The following is a 14,445-nucleotide window of genomic DNA, read 5'->3' on the forward strand; positions in this document are numbered from 1 at the left end:
AATCATCAGTCAACAATTGTGTCTTGTCTCAACCCACCACTCGCTTTTTCTCAAGTCAGTCTTTCGCTTTCCACACATTGCACAGGATCAGTTTTAGATCATGGGCTTCACAACAGGCTTCGTAAATATCTCCTCTCAATCTCCAACTCCCACCCTTCTCTAACAACAAACACAGATCGGCGGCATCGCCCTCACATCCTCCATCTTCTACATATCCCTAAACCTGCACGAGCGCAACCGCCTATACCAATCACATCTCCTGCGCCAACAATCAAATCTCTTGCGCAACATCACAGACCCTCAACCAAAGGATCCTCCGCAAACCGCCCGTCATCTGGTCCCTGGACTCGCCGATCGTCTCAAGTACCGCTGGAACACTGAGCTGGAAGCTGCTGTGAGGAAGATCCAACACTTCAATTGGGAGGAATGGAGGAGAGAGGCCGAGGATAAGATTTCTAGCGCTTTATCCAAGGGGCTAGGTAGTGCTGTCGATGAGGCTGAGAAGAAGACCAGCTGAAGTACGATTTGTTGAAATGGAGAGAGACAGAGCTCGAAAAGGCTACGAGACAGCCTTTAGGAGAGCTGCAAAGTGTAGAGAGAGATGCGAGCGAGAACGGATATGCCACTCAGGGCTGCAGGAAAGAGACGGATAGATATACCCCCCCTTTGTCAACGAATGCGACACACGACATGACACCACCCAAAGTTATGGTCGAGAGACGAGCCAGACGAAGATGCTCAAAGTTGTTCACGTCACCACGCTGCATTCCGATTGTCAAACCACCGCCTAGATCGGGTCATTGACGTATCTCCATGAAGACGCCTCTACCGCAGAAGATGTCGTATACCTGTGTTCAGCTTAGAGTTTGGTTTTCTGCTGATGGGCTCGACTTCGGGACAGTAATAGCTCGAAACACACCAGGAGGTTGCGCGCTCCACCAGTCATAGATTCGGCATGACCGCTAGGTAATTCCTGTACATCGTTGACTTCAAAGAGTCATGATCCCCTGAATCAACATCAAACATCATCATGTACACATGATCGAGACATGCCTGCTATAAGGAAACAACTGATTCACTACCTAAGTAAGCAACGACTCAGTACCTATTTCCCTCTCGGCTGATGTAGAGCGCGCTCTTCCATCGCCGAGAGAAGGACCTCACAACAAAGACGCGCTATAGCACAAATCACAAATCACAAACTCCTAGTAATGCTCGATAACAAAGAAACTCCTTTTCCCGCAAGAGACCTTTTCTCTTCCGCGCCAAAACTCTGCTTGAAACCGTCCCTTGACAATCGCAAGAATCGAGAAACCCTCACTAAAGTCTCTTCTTTCTCCAAAAGACCGACCTATCGCCCGCCTTGAGGTGCTTGTCCATTACGCATGGCAACCATCGATGGCAAGGCATGGAACCCCTGTCCTCCGACGCCGGGAAGTCTTCCTGGTGCTCCAGGGGAATAGGGTGCGCCAATCTGCTGCGCGTGTGGCATCCTGGACATGTCAAACGAGTTGTTTGCCGCTGGTGGAGGAGGCTTAGCAGGCAACGAGGCCGGCGTGCCCCATTTGGCAATCGAACTGGGTGCACTGCCGGTAGTGTCTCCTGCTGAAGTCGTGCCGGGGCGGGAAGGTGTGCCGGCTTGTCTTTGTGAGTTCTGGAAAGGCATGGGGACATGGGGAGAAAAGACAGGCTGCGGCAGAGGGTGAGGTGGCCTGCTGTTGTTCTGGCCACCATTTTGGCCGCCATAGGATGACGCCTGCGACTGGCTCGAATTCTGACGTTGCAGTGCATGCGATCCAGCATAAGCCGAGTTGAAGCCCATACTATTGTTGGGAGATGCCACCTGTGCGCCATAATGAGGCTGATAACCAGGAATGAATGCCTGACTTTGAGGATTGAAGTTTCCACGGTTGTATGCTCCAGCCATTGCTTGGTTTGGGTATCCCATGTAGTTATCGGGCATTTGCATCTGATTCATGCCGTACGGGTAGCCATGTGTGGCGGATCCATGACTTGCCGAGGACTGAGGTCTGCTTGCAAACTGGCTACCGAAGTTGGGACTACCTGGGAATCCAGTCTGATTGGGCATCATCTGAGGCCATGCAGAGTACTGCTGCTGATGCTGGCTTTGTGGACTGCCATAGCCGTACGTACCAGCATGAGGAGGTGGAGAGGTAGGTCCAGACTGTCCCTGGAATCCCATGGCTTGAAAATCAGCGGAGAGGTCATTGACGTTGTGCTGGGCTTGATTGCTGGAATCGTTGTAACCAGAGTATCCTTGTTGCAGCCATGGGTAAGGGGCGACTTGAGAAGGCGTCATGGAGCCATAGACAGCGTTATATGAGTTCTGTGCAGCCGAAGCTGGAGGGGCGCCATTGTACATGCCAGGAGCCCCTTGAGAACCCCCGGGGAATGCGGGGTAGTAGACCATGTTCCCGCCGTCAGGAGCGCCATTTTGCGGCGTCACAAAGGTGCTGTAAGCAGACCTGGCTTCGAAGTCATCATCACTGTTGCTGCGCTGCTTTTTGGGCCTTTTCTTGCCAGCAACAGAGCTGGGGCGGGATTCGTCCTTCTCCTTGACGAGAAGCGTGTCCTCAGTGGGTTTTGCAGAGCCAAGAATGCGCAGTCTAGCCAGCTCGTATCTCTGTTCACGTTGTTCACGAGTCAGGAGTTTGTTCTTGTCTGAATCAGCGCTGTCGCCTCCATCGGAATTCGATTTGGCAAGGCCGTTCAAGGGTGCATCACCACCACGTCGCAAAATCTTCATTTGAGGCGCAGCGGGAGGTGGTGTGCTGGTAGTCGTAGGCGGCGTCGCAATTCCAGTCAAAGGTGGAGCAATTCTACAATTCGGGGTCTTGTACAAACGAACAGCTGAGATGGAGCCATCAACAGCATGACCAAGGATGTAGTAGTCGGCCAATTTGTGAGCCAACATTCTATAGAATGAGTTGCATTGGGGCAAGTCCAGGGAATGTTCACTGTATTAATGATTAGCTAAATACACAACCGGTGGACTGGGCAAACATACGCTGGATCCTTAACAAAGTCGATGATATCTTGCTCCAGTTTGAGAACCCAAATCCTGTCTCTGGGATTGTTGAGAGCCTCCAAAAGCTTTGCATCAGGCAAGACGTCTTCTGGTCTTCCGGAACTGGTAGGCGGCTGAACATAACCAGGCAGAGCTGTCGAACTGCCGATTGGAGGCGGAACATAGAGTGTTCCTATAGGTGCATTGGTAGTTGAGTTTGGTCTCGAGGTAGGCCCAGATTGACGCAATGCAGGACCTCTAGAAGTGATCTCCAACAGCTGGTCACGGAAAGCACGAGCGCCTGTCTCTGAACCCAATCGCGAGCCGACAGCTGATGTCGAGTAAGTGTCATCATCCTCAATAGCCAAAACGCTGGCGCTATCATCCGGTCTCAGCGACTCTTTCTCGTCCATCGCAAAGGTGGTGATGGAAGCCACGCTTTTTCCATCGAGGCTAGGTGGCTTGGCCGAGTCATCCGATGATGACAACTGAGTAGCGCTCTCGTCAGAGGCACCGGAGAGGATTTGTGTGGCTAGGACTGGGGTTGTTTCGAGGCCGTCCAAGGATGGAGGCTTGGAATGCTCGTTCGAGACAGAAGACGTAAAGTTTCCTGGTGAAGCAGAAGGGCTCACGTCGTTACAAGATGACTGGCCGATTTGGTTGCCGGCATGGTCGGGGTGAGAAGATTGCAGGCTGACAGAAGCTGCAGACAGCTGCTGAGGTTCAGCAGAAACAAGGCCATGGGCTTGAGAGGGAAGGTGGGCGTTGGCAAAAGTCCGCCTAGCTGAGGATTGTTCGGTAGAAAGAGAAGCCATGTCTTTTCCAAATAGTGCGAGCGTTGTCGAAGTAATGGAGTGGTGCGGATTGGTTGATGATGGTCGTCTTTCGTTTGTACCGGAGACAATTTTGATGGGAAAAAGAAGGTGCTGTTCTGTGCGGGAAATCTCAGGAAACCGGAGGCTCAAGGAAAATAGTCAAGGCGATAGGGGATGCTGGCATTGTGGTAGGTCGACATGAAGGGAAAAGGTTGTTTGACACGGCTTTTTTTCCTGGACACGACAAAGAGGAAGGCTGTGATTTCTGCTCCTGACAGACAAAAAGTGGGTAGATGGCGCGGTGAGAGCGGCCGATCGAAAGCAGCGCCGGAGAGCGCAGTATCGAGATGTTGTCGCTCGTGGTGAAGGCGGTGCGGTGAAGAGTGCTAGAAAGGGCGCCGTGGTCAAGCCCCGACAGACCAACTCGCTCGCAAGCCAAGGCCGGTTTTTGAAATGCTCAGTCTGGCGCCAAGCACTTTCTACCTTCCACCGCGACTTGAGAGAAACCTGGTGAAAGACACAAGACAATTTGCAGATTGTGAGAGCCTCTCGAGAAGTCATTATAGTTCTATTATGTGCGACTAAGATCAAAAGAATACATCCCCACTGTTGCTACAGTGTCTTGACCTGCAAAGCATCCGGCAATGAATTGAGGCAGGAGCCGCCAAAGAAGAAGCCCCGGACCCACGGGCGGCAAGTATGACCCTCTGCAACCCTGGCTTCCTCTCCATGCGCGCTTCAGTAAATCGTGAGTGCGTTTGTTTCTCTGCTGTCGCTCCAACAACCTCACTTGCCTTGAGCCTGTCGCATCAATTTCAACACCCTGCTACGCTTGTATCGATAGGCCTCCATCCATTTTCGCAGTATGAATCGCTACAGCCGGCCTGGATTCGTCGGAGGCGCATCGTCAACCAATAGAGCATCTGCGACCACCGTTTGCCAGAAGTGTTTGAGGAAGGGTGAGCGCATGCTATGCGCGTTTGTCGCATATTCATTACTGCCATGTCTCACACATCTGCAGGCCATTACAGCTACGAATGCAAAGCGCAAGCTCAAGAACGACCATACATCTCTCGTCCCAGTCGCAGTCAACAACTTCTCAATCCAAAACTCAAGCCAAAGCTCACCAACATTGCGCCAACTCCTATCTCGACCGAGAAAGAGTATGTCAACATATACTCTCATGTCCTCAAGCTCATCTGACATGTTCCAGAGCATCAAGCGCAATTCGCAAATCCACCCAAGATAGGCCGCGCAAACGTTCACTAGACGATATGGACGACCACAGACCTTCGCGCAAACGCTCGCGCTCCACCGCGTCCTTCTCTTCGGCCTCCGTCTCATCCATCTCGACCCGTTCTCCTTCCCCCGAAAGATCAAGAATCAGACCTGCTGTAAAGCAAGAAAGAGAATCCTCGGCCACGGGAGGAGCTGGAGACAAACGCACACGCCCTTCAAGCACGATCTCATCACCAGACCACATGCAATCGTACGAAGCCACCAGCCGTAATACCCGCATGCGAAGAAACTCAAGAAGTCCTTCTGAGCGTGGAAGAAGAAGAGGCAGGTCAGCAGATACGGAAAGACGGATGCGGTCCGCTTCCGACAGAAACACTCTCAAGGATACTCGTGCTCCCACGCCTGTTCGACGAACCGACAATGCCGATATTAATACCACCCTGAGCCAACATACCGATACGCAGCGGGCCGATTACAAACCCCACCAAGATCAGGACCGTGAGATGAAGGATGTGTTTAGTGGAGGCAGGCCTGGGTCTCTCAGCCCTTTCAGCAAGAGGGTTGCCCTGACACAGTCTATGAATAGATGAACAATCATCTTCGTTGAAAAATTGCGCACAGGAGCAAGAAAAGCCCCTCACTCTGGAGCAGTGGATTCTTGAAAGGCTTCGCAACCATGCTCGAAGCAGCACTTCTTCGGCGTAGCCTTGAAAAAAATATGCCCCAGCGACACAAACAAATGGCTCGAGATGAATTGCACTGACAGCATCCGTTCTCCACGCCCTAGTGCGTACACGAAGCCAGGTCGAATCACGTCTCATTGGTATCATCGTCGCCTGAATCGCACGAGAACCGCGATCCACTTTGAGGAGCCCAGCCGGGACTTTTGTTTAGCGACCTTACTGGCTACATAGCACATTAATTGCGACGAGACCAATGAAAAAGCCGATGCATGAACTACGCAATTTACCCGCCTACTTTTTAGATCAAACAAACAACCGTGGCTGTTCATGGCCTATGGTGGGGCCACAAGGATCAAGGACCCTCGATTTGTGGTAAGCGGGCACACGACACAACTCAATGCCAGCACGTGCGTCCAGAGCGTCTTCTGCTTGGTTGATGTGAGTCTTATGTCGGTCGATGTATGCTGCATAGCGGATGTGACTACACAATGTCTGAAGATCGAGGCAGCCGTGTTCTGTCATGGAAGCTTGTCATAGGCTCTGATAGGGTCATACCGTGTGGACCTGTCTGTAAGTTGCTCGGATGAGAACGGGGATCTCCCTTCTTGAGCTGCGATGTGATGTTTCCTTGTCTCGAGGCGAGGTCACTATCAGGTCCGCTGAGTGATTAAGACATCATCCATAAGGTAGAGAATTCTACCGAGCATCGTGGGAGATAATTGACGCATCAAAGATGTCCATGTCGTGTCCGGGGCTCCAGTTACATCCGATCGATTGAGCTGACACATCTTTTGCTCGAGTGGTATGGGGGATGTGACGGAGCAGACCCAACTGGCCTAGGTCTGCTCCACAGCAACGATTAGCCGAGTCGTCGGCGTCAACCGAGGGCGACAAGCACTGACAAGCAAAGGTCTGTGGTTTGATGGAGTTCTGGACCATGCGGGGAGGTTTGGACATTGGGGATACATCGACCTCTTTATATGTTTGACGGTGTTCAGTCTGCGCCTCTATTCTTCATCGAGGATTGACCTTGAGAGATAAGGGCATCGATATGCCGTCGGTCAGCGCCGGAAGGATTCATGCAGTCGCTACTGCGCGGCGATCGCCACAGGTACGCGCAAGCCACGTTCTGTCGAAGACAGAACTTGTCCCAAGAGTTTGGGTCGTATAAAAAATTCGATTTGGTTGAGCTTGTTTCTGATGTAGCACGGTCATGGCTAGAACGGTTCAATCAATTCTCTGACTCTGCGCAGTTCCAGCGCAAGGACCTAAGATTCACTATAGAGAATGTCACTCGGCATGTATATTGAGACGTGACAGTCCCAGCAAGGATAGGAAGAAAACCGGGTAGCCATTCAAGCATATGTAACCCAGCTGCATGATGCCGAAGTAAAGTGCATGCAGCAAGATGGTCAAGCAAGCCTGCAAATACGGTCAAGGGACGTGAATCAGGATTTACACAGGCAGATATACAGAAATAGGCGTTCGTTGGCAAACCTTGCTTCCGGTTAACTGCTGCTTACAGCAGGTATTGCCCGAGCATGTGACAGCATAGGAGGTGACTAGCAAGAGTTCTAGGAGGCAGATAGCATCTCGGGACGAAACAGGCTGTATGACGGTCAGCTCGGCGACGCCCTGTGGGACGCCCAAACCCTAAGCACGAGCCCTTGTTGTGAATAGCGCGGGACGGACAACGGGCAGTGGAGTACTGTAGCAACGTCTGAATTCTCTGACGGATGGTAGTCAAGGAGGGTACCAGATTGGAGGATTGCAGAGGCAACGAAGTGGTCGTGTGCCTGGTTGCCCTTTAGAGGACGACGTTGTGGAGCGGTGGGGCGTCCTGGACCTGCTCGGCGGACCAAGAAATCTAAAGGTTCGGCAGCGGTTTGATGGCCCGCGAGCCAATGGTCTCGCCGCGAGGTGTCGCTCGCATCATCGCTGCCAGACCCTGCTGCCAAAAGCAATCCTTTGCGCGCTCTCAAACAGATCAAAGCTCTCTGTTCACATTCATCCGTATTCAAAAGCCATCCATTGACCCGCCCGTTGCGTCCCGTCTCCAAACAGGTGCTCTCTTCGTGCTTGAACGAAGTCACAATCGCTTCGTTTCTGCCTGCTCGCTTTTACTCCGCAAACTCTTGTCAATCTCCCGGACTGTTACCCCGTCACTTTGATTCGTTCATAGCACCATCATCATCATCATCAACATGAAGTATGGCGCAACTCTCCGCCAGCATTCTATACCCGCATGGGCGCATCGTGAGCATCTTTATCTTAGACCCAATTGCCCCTCGCTCGCGCTGACCAGCCAGACAACATCGACTATGATGACGTGAAGCACTACATCAAGGAGAACACAACCGCGGGCAACGGCAACAGCATTTCTATACCAGGAGCCGGTGATGTCAGGGGAAAAGAACTCGAGGACAATCTGTCCGGCATCCTGCAACAACAACATCAACGAATCAGTTTGTTCGTCAGGAGCAAGACGGGTGAGATTGAGAGGCGGCTGGGTGAGTCCTTATCCTCAACGCGATCAACCTACGTCGGGACAGCGTCAATTGACAACAACAGACCACCTCCGCAAGCAGACGACGTTGCTCTCTTCCAAACCCGCCGTCAATGGTCGCATACCTGCGAGGCGACTCGAGAAGTATGGTCGTCTCGAGTCCGATATCCTCAAGTAAGCCTCCGTACCGCATTGCGGATCGCACGATACTGACATTCGAGGCAGGGCCGGAGACGAACTACAATGCCTATCGCGCTTCTCAAAGGCACAACAAACCGCTTTCCGCAAGCTCCTTAAGAAACACAAGAAGTGGACTGGATCTACGGACCTCGAGACGGAATTCAACAGACATGTTCTCGGCAATCCCGAAAGTTTCACCAACATCGACTTGAACCCTCTTTATACTGAATACGAAGATACCCTTTCCGCATTGAGAACCCTGTACCACGAGCGAATTAGTGGGGCACCCGACAAGCCCTCGGTCGACGCTGGCACGCAAGATAGCTCGGCACAAATCCGATCTATCCTCGAGTCGAGCTCGTCTGTCGATTTTGACTCCTACCTCTCCACATCACCTCTCGGCCGCGGTGGCAAGAACGCCGTCTACTGGGTACATTCGGACAACATCGTGGAGCTTCAGATTCTGATCTTGCAGCATGCTCAATCATTCCCAACCCGGACAACATCTTCGGCAACCGTTTCTCCTACGTTATCTCGTCACAACAGTATGACCTCCTCGAGCGACAGGAGAAACAGCACTGCTGTCGAAGCCGACACTACTTTGCTTGTTGCAGACGACCTTGAAAGTTTCATTGCGCACCAGAGCTCGTCCACATTTGAGAAACGTGAGGAGACTGTAGGGAGCCGTCTCCAGGAGGCAGCTGTCCATGCGAGATGGACCAAGACAGAAGACGCTATTGTTACTGCTCAAATCAACGACCGTGATGTTCAGAGGGCCTCCATCAAACGCAAGAATGTTTTCGCCATACTCGACTCCTCGTCTACCACATCGCCGCGCAAGTCTTCTGTCACTCAGGATAAGAACTTCGAAGCCGCTGAAAATATGCGCACCTGGATCGGTCAGCAGGGGACCATCAATCCTCTCACTACTATTGCTTCGAACAGGTCTCGCTTCGCTGGAACAGCCACTGATTCGAGCGGGTTCATCCTCGCCACTCTGGACAAGAATATTCGTATGAAGAAAGCAGAATTCTTGACAAATTCTGTTGAGGATGCGTTCTCTCAGAACATGAGTGCGGAGTTCCCCTTCGCGGTGCTTCGAGTAAGGCAAGAAGGGTTTCCCAACAGCACCCTCATCAAGGTTCTGGATCAGAGCTATCTTGTCGAGCGAGTTCGTGGCTTCTCACTTGAGTACCACTCCGTATGGTATTGCTGCCAGCCTGAGAATGTCGTTCCTCCATTCTGGGTTCCATTGATGCAAAAAGATATTCGCAAAGTTCCCACCGCGGCAAGCAGACGTAGAGCGTACAACAACGACTCCAGCTATGGTTCACAATCCACTACACCTCAAATGTCAACATCGACCGGATCTGTAGGTGACCGCACTGGTGACCTGACTGCAGTTGAAGAACAATCACCTCCGCGAATCCAGATTCCCGATCAGTTGGCGACGCCTCCTCTCAGTGCTTTCCGCAAGAAGAGAAAGTCTGCTTATGGCAGGGCCGGAAGTGCTCTGCCAAAGCAAGCATACTGGAGCGAGTACGATGATCCTTCTGGCTCAGAGGATGAGGGTGCTTATGTCTTGTACATTGATCCGAACGAAGTATCGTCTGCCACTAAGACATGGCGCCGCATCCGCAGTCTCTGGTCCAGGAACAAGCCTTCTGACCAAGAAGCCCTGCTTGGGCACGATGGTACCAACGAGCAAGGTATGGTAGAGGAGTCGGTCACTTCGTCAGACGACGAGGCACATACCCCTCGACGTACTCAACGCCGCTCCTATGGAACATTGAACAATTCTTCAGGTCAAGTTGCTGGATACAACCCGCAAGTACACCACCAATATTCCGACTGGGTTACTCAGATGTCGGCGACATGCTTGATTGCATCGATACTTTTACTCTGCATTGGCTATATACTGGTAGCTACTGGTAAGAGAAAGTTAGCTTCCGAAGTCGATGCCGGCGTGGTGTTGGCAGTTGCTTCGAGTTTGGCCTTTGCCGTTTCTGGCGTGGGTGCTGTCTTTGGTAGACGGACACCCCGCTGGCCGGTTGCCACGTTGGTCATTGGAATCCTGGTCGCAGACGTCGCAGCAGCGAGTGTTCTTCTCACCTGGGCCTTTGGTTGAGTGGACACTCGACCTTTTTTCCTTTCCGTCATAAGTTCATCCCTTTTCTTCTCGTTGTTCCTTTTGATTTTTCCTTTTTCCTTTCACGACTCTTTCCGTTGCTTATTTTAATTGCTTTGAGCGATTCGCTCTGATGTTCAGGATACCACTTCTGCGTTCATTGGAGTTTTGGGGATTTCATGCCACTTCAGATGGCAGGATGGAGGGATGATTCGATTATTCTCTGTAGATTATCCAATGATTATCAACCGTATATATTTCAATAGGCCACTGCAAGATGTGATAGCAGTGCACTAGCCGGACGCGTTGTTGAGACCAGACCGCTGCAAGAATATGGCCCGGCGTCAGACAGGATCTGACAGCCATGTCGCGGCTTACCTGATGGCAGACAAGAGCCATTGAGGAGGGTGAAGCGATTTTGAGTTGGTGTACAAAGTCACAGGCGCTCAGCTGCCATCCAAAAGATCAGCCTGGGCTTCTTCCTCCCTCCTAGCCTCCTCTTCGTCTTCTTTCTCCCTCAGATTGGTAGCCTCAAGCAACTCTGCACCTTCCATGCCCATAGCTTCTCCCTCGTTATTGGTCACACCAGTAGCCTTTCTCTTCTCTGCCTGTGTAGCGGCAATCCTTTGCCTGACCAAGTTTGCAATAGCATTGTCGGTGCGCACATTCAGCACGGCCAACTTGCGGTCCAGATCACGCTTCAAGTCCCAATTCGGCTTCTTGGGCTGCAGCTTGAAAAGATCCAAAGGTTTGTCATGGTGGTCTTCCTGCTCTGCTTGCTTCTTTGTGGCTTCGGCTAGCTCGTGTGCTTTTCTCTCTAGGGTGTTTTCTTGAGCTGAAGGGTCGTTTTCGAAGCCGAGTTTAGGGGCGCGTGTTGTGGCGTCGTAGTTTCGGCCGGAGAGGATTATGGAGGATACGTCTTGGTTAGGGAGTTGTTCTGTGAGGGTGGTATGGTCGTTTGATTCTGTGGGCTCGGAGGGTTGTTTGCGCTTGAGGGATTTGAGGGCGGCGAGGCGGGCTTTGCGGTCCTCGGCGGCGCTGGACAGGTTTCCAGACATGACGGCTAGGTCGACAGGGTGTTTGTAGTAGATTGAAAAGTGTAGGCAGGTGATGATGGACTCGTCGCAAAGTTGATGGATTGCTTGAGTTGACCTCGAAGCAAACAGAACAAACTCAAAGTCGGAGATGGGGACGGCTCAGAAAGTCTGGAGCAGAGCAGCGGCCAAGTTTCCTGTATCCACAACCCGAGTGCCTTTCTTCTGTCGATGCCCGCCTATGCCACGATGCGCCGCCCGACACGTCAAGCTTGTCGCCGAAGCTGAGCAACTTGTCCTGCCCTTCCTCGCCCCGAGAGTCTTTCAGCCATGGCCGACCTGCCTATCACACACCCCGTCACTTTCTCACAACCAAATCAAGTCTTTCTCGACCACGCCCTGCGAATACGCAAGACAGTCTCGCTCGACAAGGCCGAAGCAACAGAGCCCTCGGCGAAAGAATGAGACTCCTCACCCGAAATACGAGAGTGCTCGAAGTCTGCTCGTCCAGCAATGGTATGAGAGCGCCATTGCTCCCTTGGAAGAAGATTACGACTCAAATCTCCAACACCAAGCGAAACAAGAGAAGGATGAGCAAAAGCTGGCAGGGAACCATACAGAAGGGAATCGCAGACTGAGCCGCGCCGAGGCTCGACGAGCCACCTTCAAGCGCTGGTCTACCGCGCAGGCTCTCGTCAAGGCTCGTTGGACTGCCGCAAAAAGCTCCTCGACCACTAGGACAAAATACACTACATTAGGCAGACCCGTCAGGCGGAAGGTCCGAGAAGCCGCTGCCGACGACAAGGCTGAGGAACTGGTCTTTTCTGCAGATGGCCACACTCTGTACTGGCAACACCATTTTGCCAAATTAAATGCTCGCTACGATGACAATCTGACCCACCGCTTTGAACCGGCCAATACGCCGAACCTCAACTTTGACTCACAAAAATGGGCTGCACGGATACTGAAGGGCAAAGAGTCCAAGAGTCAGGAATATTTGGCCACAATGCTGGGCAACCACTGGCGTAGGAGATGGATTCATGCTTTGCTCTGGACACTGGGAAATCGTATCGACGACGCTCTTCGCCTGCTAGAAATCACCCACATCTCTCCATTCATGCCTGCTGCGTACACTGCCGATGCATTGAGTTTCATCATTCGACATTACTACAACAACCCTCCGCCTGATGATATTCGCGAGCGGTTAGTCCGTGTCGCTTGTACCCTTATGGACCGGCCAGGCACTTCCCCGCTTCAAGTCACTGGTAGCACCTTCCGCAAAATGATGCATTACTGCAATGAAGAACAAGTCTTGAAGATATTCGAGACTATCGCCGTGAGCGGCACACCTCTGCATTGGAATACGCGTTTACACTTTACTACATATCTAGCTTGTCACGGTCGCTTTGATCAGGCATTGGACACGCTTCTTGATGCAGTTTCGGAAGGAGCTGATGTCACCTCCAAGCAGTTTGAAAGCTGCTGTGCTACCCTTCTGCGAGAAGCTGCCGGCCAGCTTGACGGCCTGCGTGTCAGTCTTCGTTTGGTCCAAAACCTGTCTGATATAGGCGTCAAGCTCAACGTCCAACTTTGCAACATTGTCATGCTCAACGCCATCGAGGCCGGCGATCTCAAGACGGCTTTCACTATCTATCATTCTCTTGTCGACAACAATCTCGTGGCAGACGAATATACACACGCCATTCTGCTCAAGGGTTGCAAGACTGTGATTGAGGATTCGGAAACTCTCAACACCACCATCCGCCAAGCCATCGCTGATGTCCAAGTTCAAAATCTCTACGTCGTGGGGACAGAGATTATACACTGTCTCTACCTACACCACTTCCAGATCGATCCGGAGAACGCCTTTTCCACAGTTATAGAGGCCTACATGCAACTATTCGACACTTCCGATCTCATCAGCCTCGGGATACTGCCCCAGAAGCACGCAAACAAAACCATGAACAGAAAAAGACCCACGATATCAGTCATGGGCATCATGATCGGCGCTCACCTCCGGCACATCACCTCATCCCACAGCCGAAACATGTCACACATCCACGACCTCTACCGCCGCTACCGATACCTCGCCGAAAGAAACGTCAGCCCCTACGTCTTTCTCGCCGCCAAAGACTACGTCTCCAATGCCTTCCTGCTTGCCTTTTCCTCCGACATTTCTGGCTTACCCTACGCCGCAGAAGTGATCCGCGACATGCAAACGCCCTTTTCCCACCAGCGTTCTCAGACTAAACCCACCGTGCGCTCATGGTCAATATTCCTGCACGCGTTTGCCAAACACGGCAAAATGGAGTTGGCAGAACAAGTGCTGAAGTACATGAAAGAAAGGAATCAGACGCCTAATGAGGTCACCTGGAACTCTTTGCTCGGTGGATACGCAAGGATGGGTAAGGCTAGCGAGGCAGTCGAGACGTTTGTGCGGATGAGGGATAGTGGGTTTGAGGCTGACGAAGTGACGAAGAGACATTTTGGAAAAATCAAACTCGATGGGGTGGCGAGGAGTGCGTGGAACAAAAGCATCAGGGACGTGGGAGAGGCACAAAAGGACGAGCAAGCAGCGAGTCAGCAACAGCAACAGCAGGTGGATCAACAGGAGCAAGAAGAAGAAGAAGAAGAAGAAGAAGAAGGAGTAATGGCACAGAGCGCAGACGAAGAGGTTAGCAGCGAGGATACGGCTGAGCTCGCTGAAGGCGTGCGAGCGATGAGTGTATGATATGGCGGCGGCATCTCCCACAGCTCGGCCGGCCTCTTGTGGAATATTTGTAACAATAATTTCTTCTGTTTGTTTGTACATGTACAGAATCTCCCCCCCCC

At 52.0% G+C, this 14,445-nt stretch overlaps 6 protein-coding genes across 6 annotated transcripts; 4 read left to right on the top strand and 2 right to left on the bottom strand.

Moving 5' to 3' along the window:
• Positions 1-100: 100 nt before the first annotated feature.
• On the top strand, positions 101-517 carry M436DRAFT_75607 (uncharacterized protein; the record flags this gene model as incomplete). Its single annotated transcript, XM_013569033.1, has 2 exons — positions 101-121; positions 176-517. The coding sequence occupies 2 exons, from the start codon at positions 101-103 to the stop codon at positions 515-517; spliced, it is 363 nt and encodes a 120-aa protein (XP_013424487.1).
• An 834-nt stretch (positions 518-1,351) lies between these two features.
• M436DRAFT_54037 (uncharacterized protein) lies at positions 1,352-3,843 on the bottom strand (the record flags this gene model as incomplete). The annotated part of the gene is made up of 2 exons (XM_013568826.1): positions 1,352-2,978; positions 3,029-3,843. 2 exons carry the CDS (start codon positions 3,841-3,843, stop codon positions 1,352-1,354), a joined length of 2,442 nt encoding a protein of 813 aa, XP_013424280.1.
• A 699-nt stretch (positions 3,844-4,542) lies between these two features.
• M436DRAFT_66691 (uncharacterized protein) lies at positions 4,543-5,672 on the top strand (the record flags this gene model as incomplete). Its single annotated transcript, XM_013568945.1, has 3 exons — positions 4,543-4,591; positions 4,865-5,006; positions 5,057-5,672. The coding sequence occupies 3 exons, from the start codon at positions 4,543-4,545 to the stop codon at positions 5,670-5,672; spliced, it is 807 nt and encodes a 268-aa protein (XP_013424399.1).
• A 2,297-nt stretch (positions 5,673-7,969) lies between these two features.
• M436DRAFT_66692 (uncharacterized protein) lies at positions 7,970-10,579 on the top strand (the record flags this gene model as incomplete). Its single annotated transcript, XM_013568946.1, has 4 exons — positions 7,970-8,021; positions 8,075-8,275; positions 8,337-8,445; positions 8,497-10,579. The coding sequence occupies 4 exons, from the start codon at positions 7,970-7,972 to the stop codon at positions 10,577-10,579; spliced, it is 2,445 nt and encodes an 814-aa protein (XP_013424400.1).
• A 476-nt stretch (positions 10,580-11,055) lies between these two features.
• Positions 11,056-11,625, bottom strand: M436DRAFT_11497 (uncharacterized protein; the record flags this gene model as incomplete). The annotated part of the gene is made up of 1 exon (XM_013568788.1): positions 11,056-11,625. A coding segment is annotated over one exon (570 nt), but the record flags the coding sequence as incomplete, so codon positions are not given.
• A 994-nt stretch (positions 11,626-12,619) lies between these two features.
• On the top strand, positions 12,620-14,344 carry M436DRAFT_66694 (uncharacterized protein; the record flags this gene model as incomplete). The annotated part of the gene is made up of 1 exon (XM_013568947.1): positions 12,620-14,344. The coding sequence occupies one exon, from the start codon at positions 12,620-12,622 to the stop codon at positions 14,342-14,344; it is 1,725 nt and encodes a 574-aa protein (XP_013424401.1).
• Positions 14,345-14,445: the final 101 nt, after the last annotated feature.

The sequence above is a fragment of the Aureobasidium namibiae genome, assembly GCF_000721765.1.
Source record: "Aureobasidium namibiae CBS 147.97 unplaced genomic scaffold scaffold_17, whole genome shotgun sequence".
Taxonomy (NCBI): domain Eukaryota; kingdom Fungi; phylum Ascomycota; class Dothideomycetes; order Dothideales; family Saccotheciaceae; genus Aureobasidium; species Aureobasidium namibiae.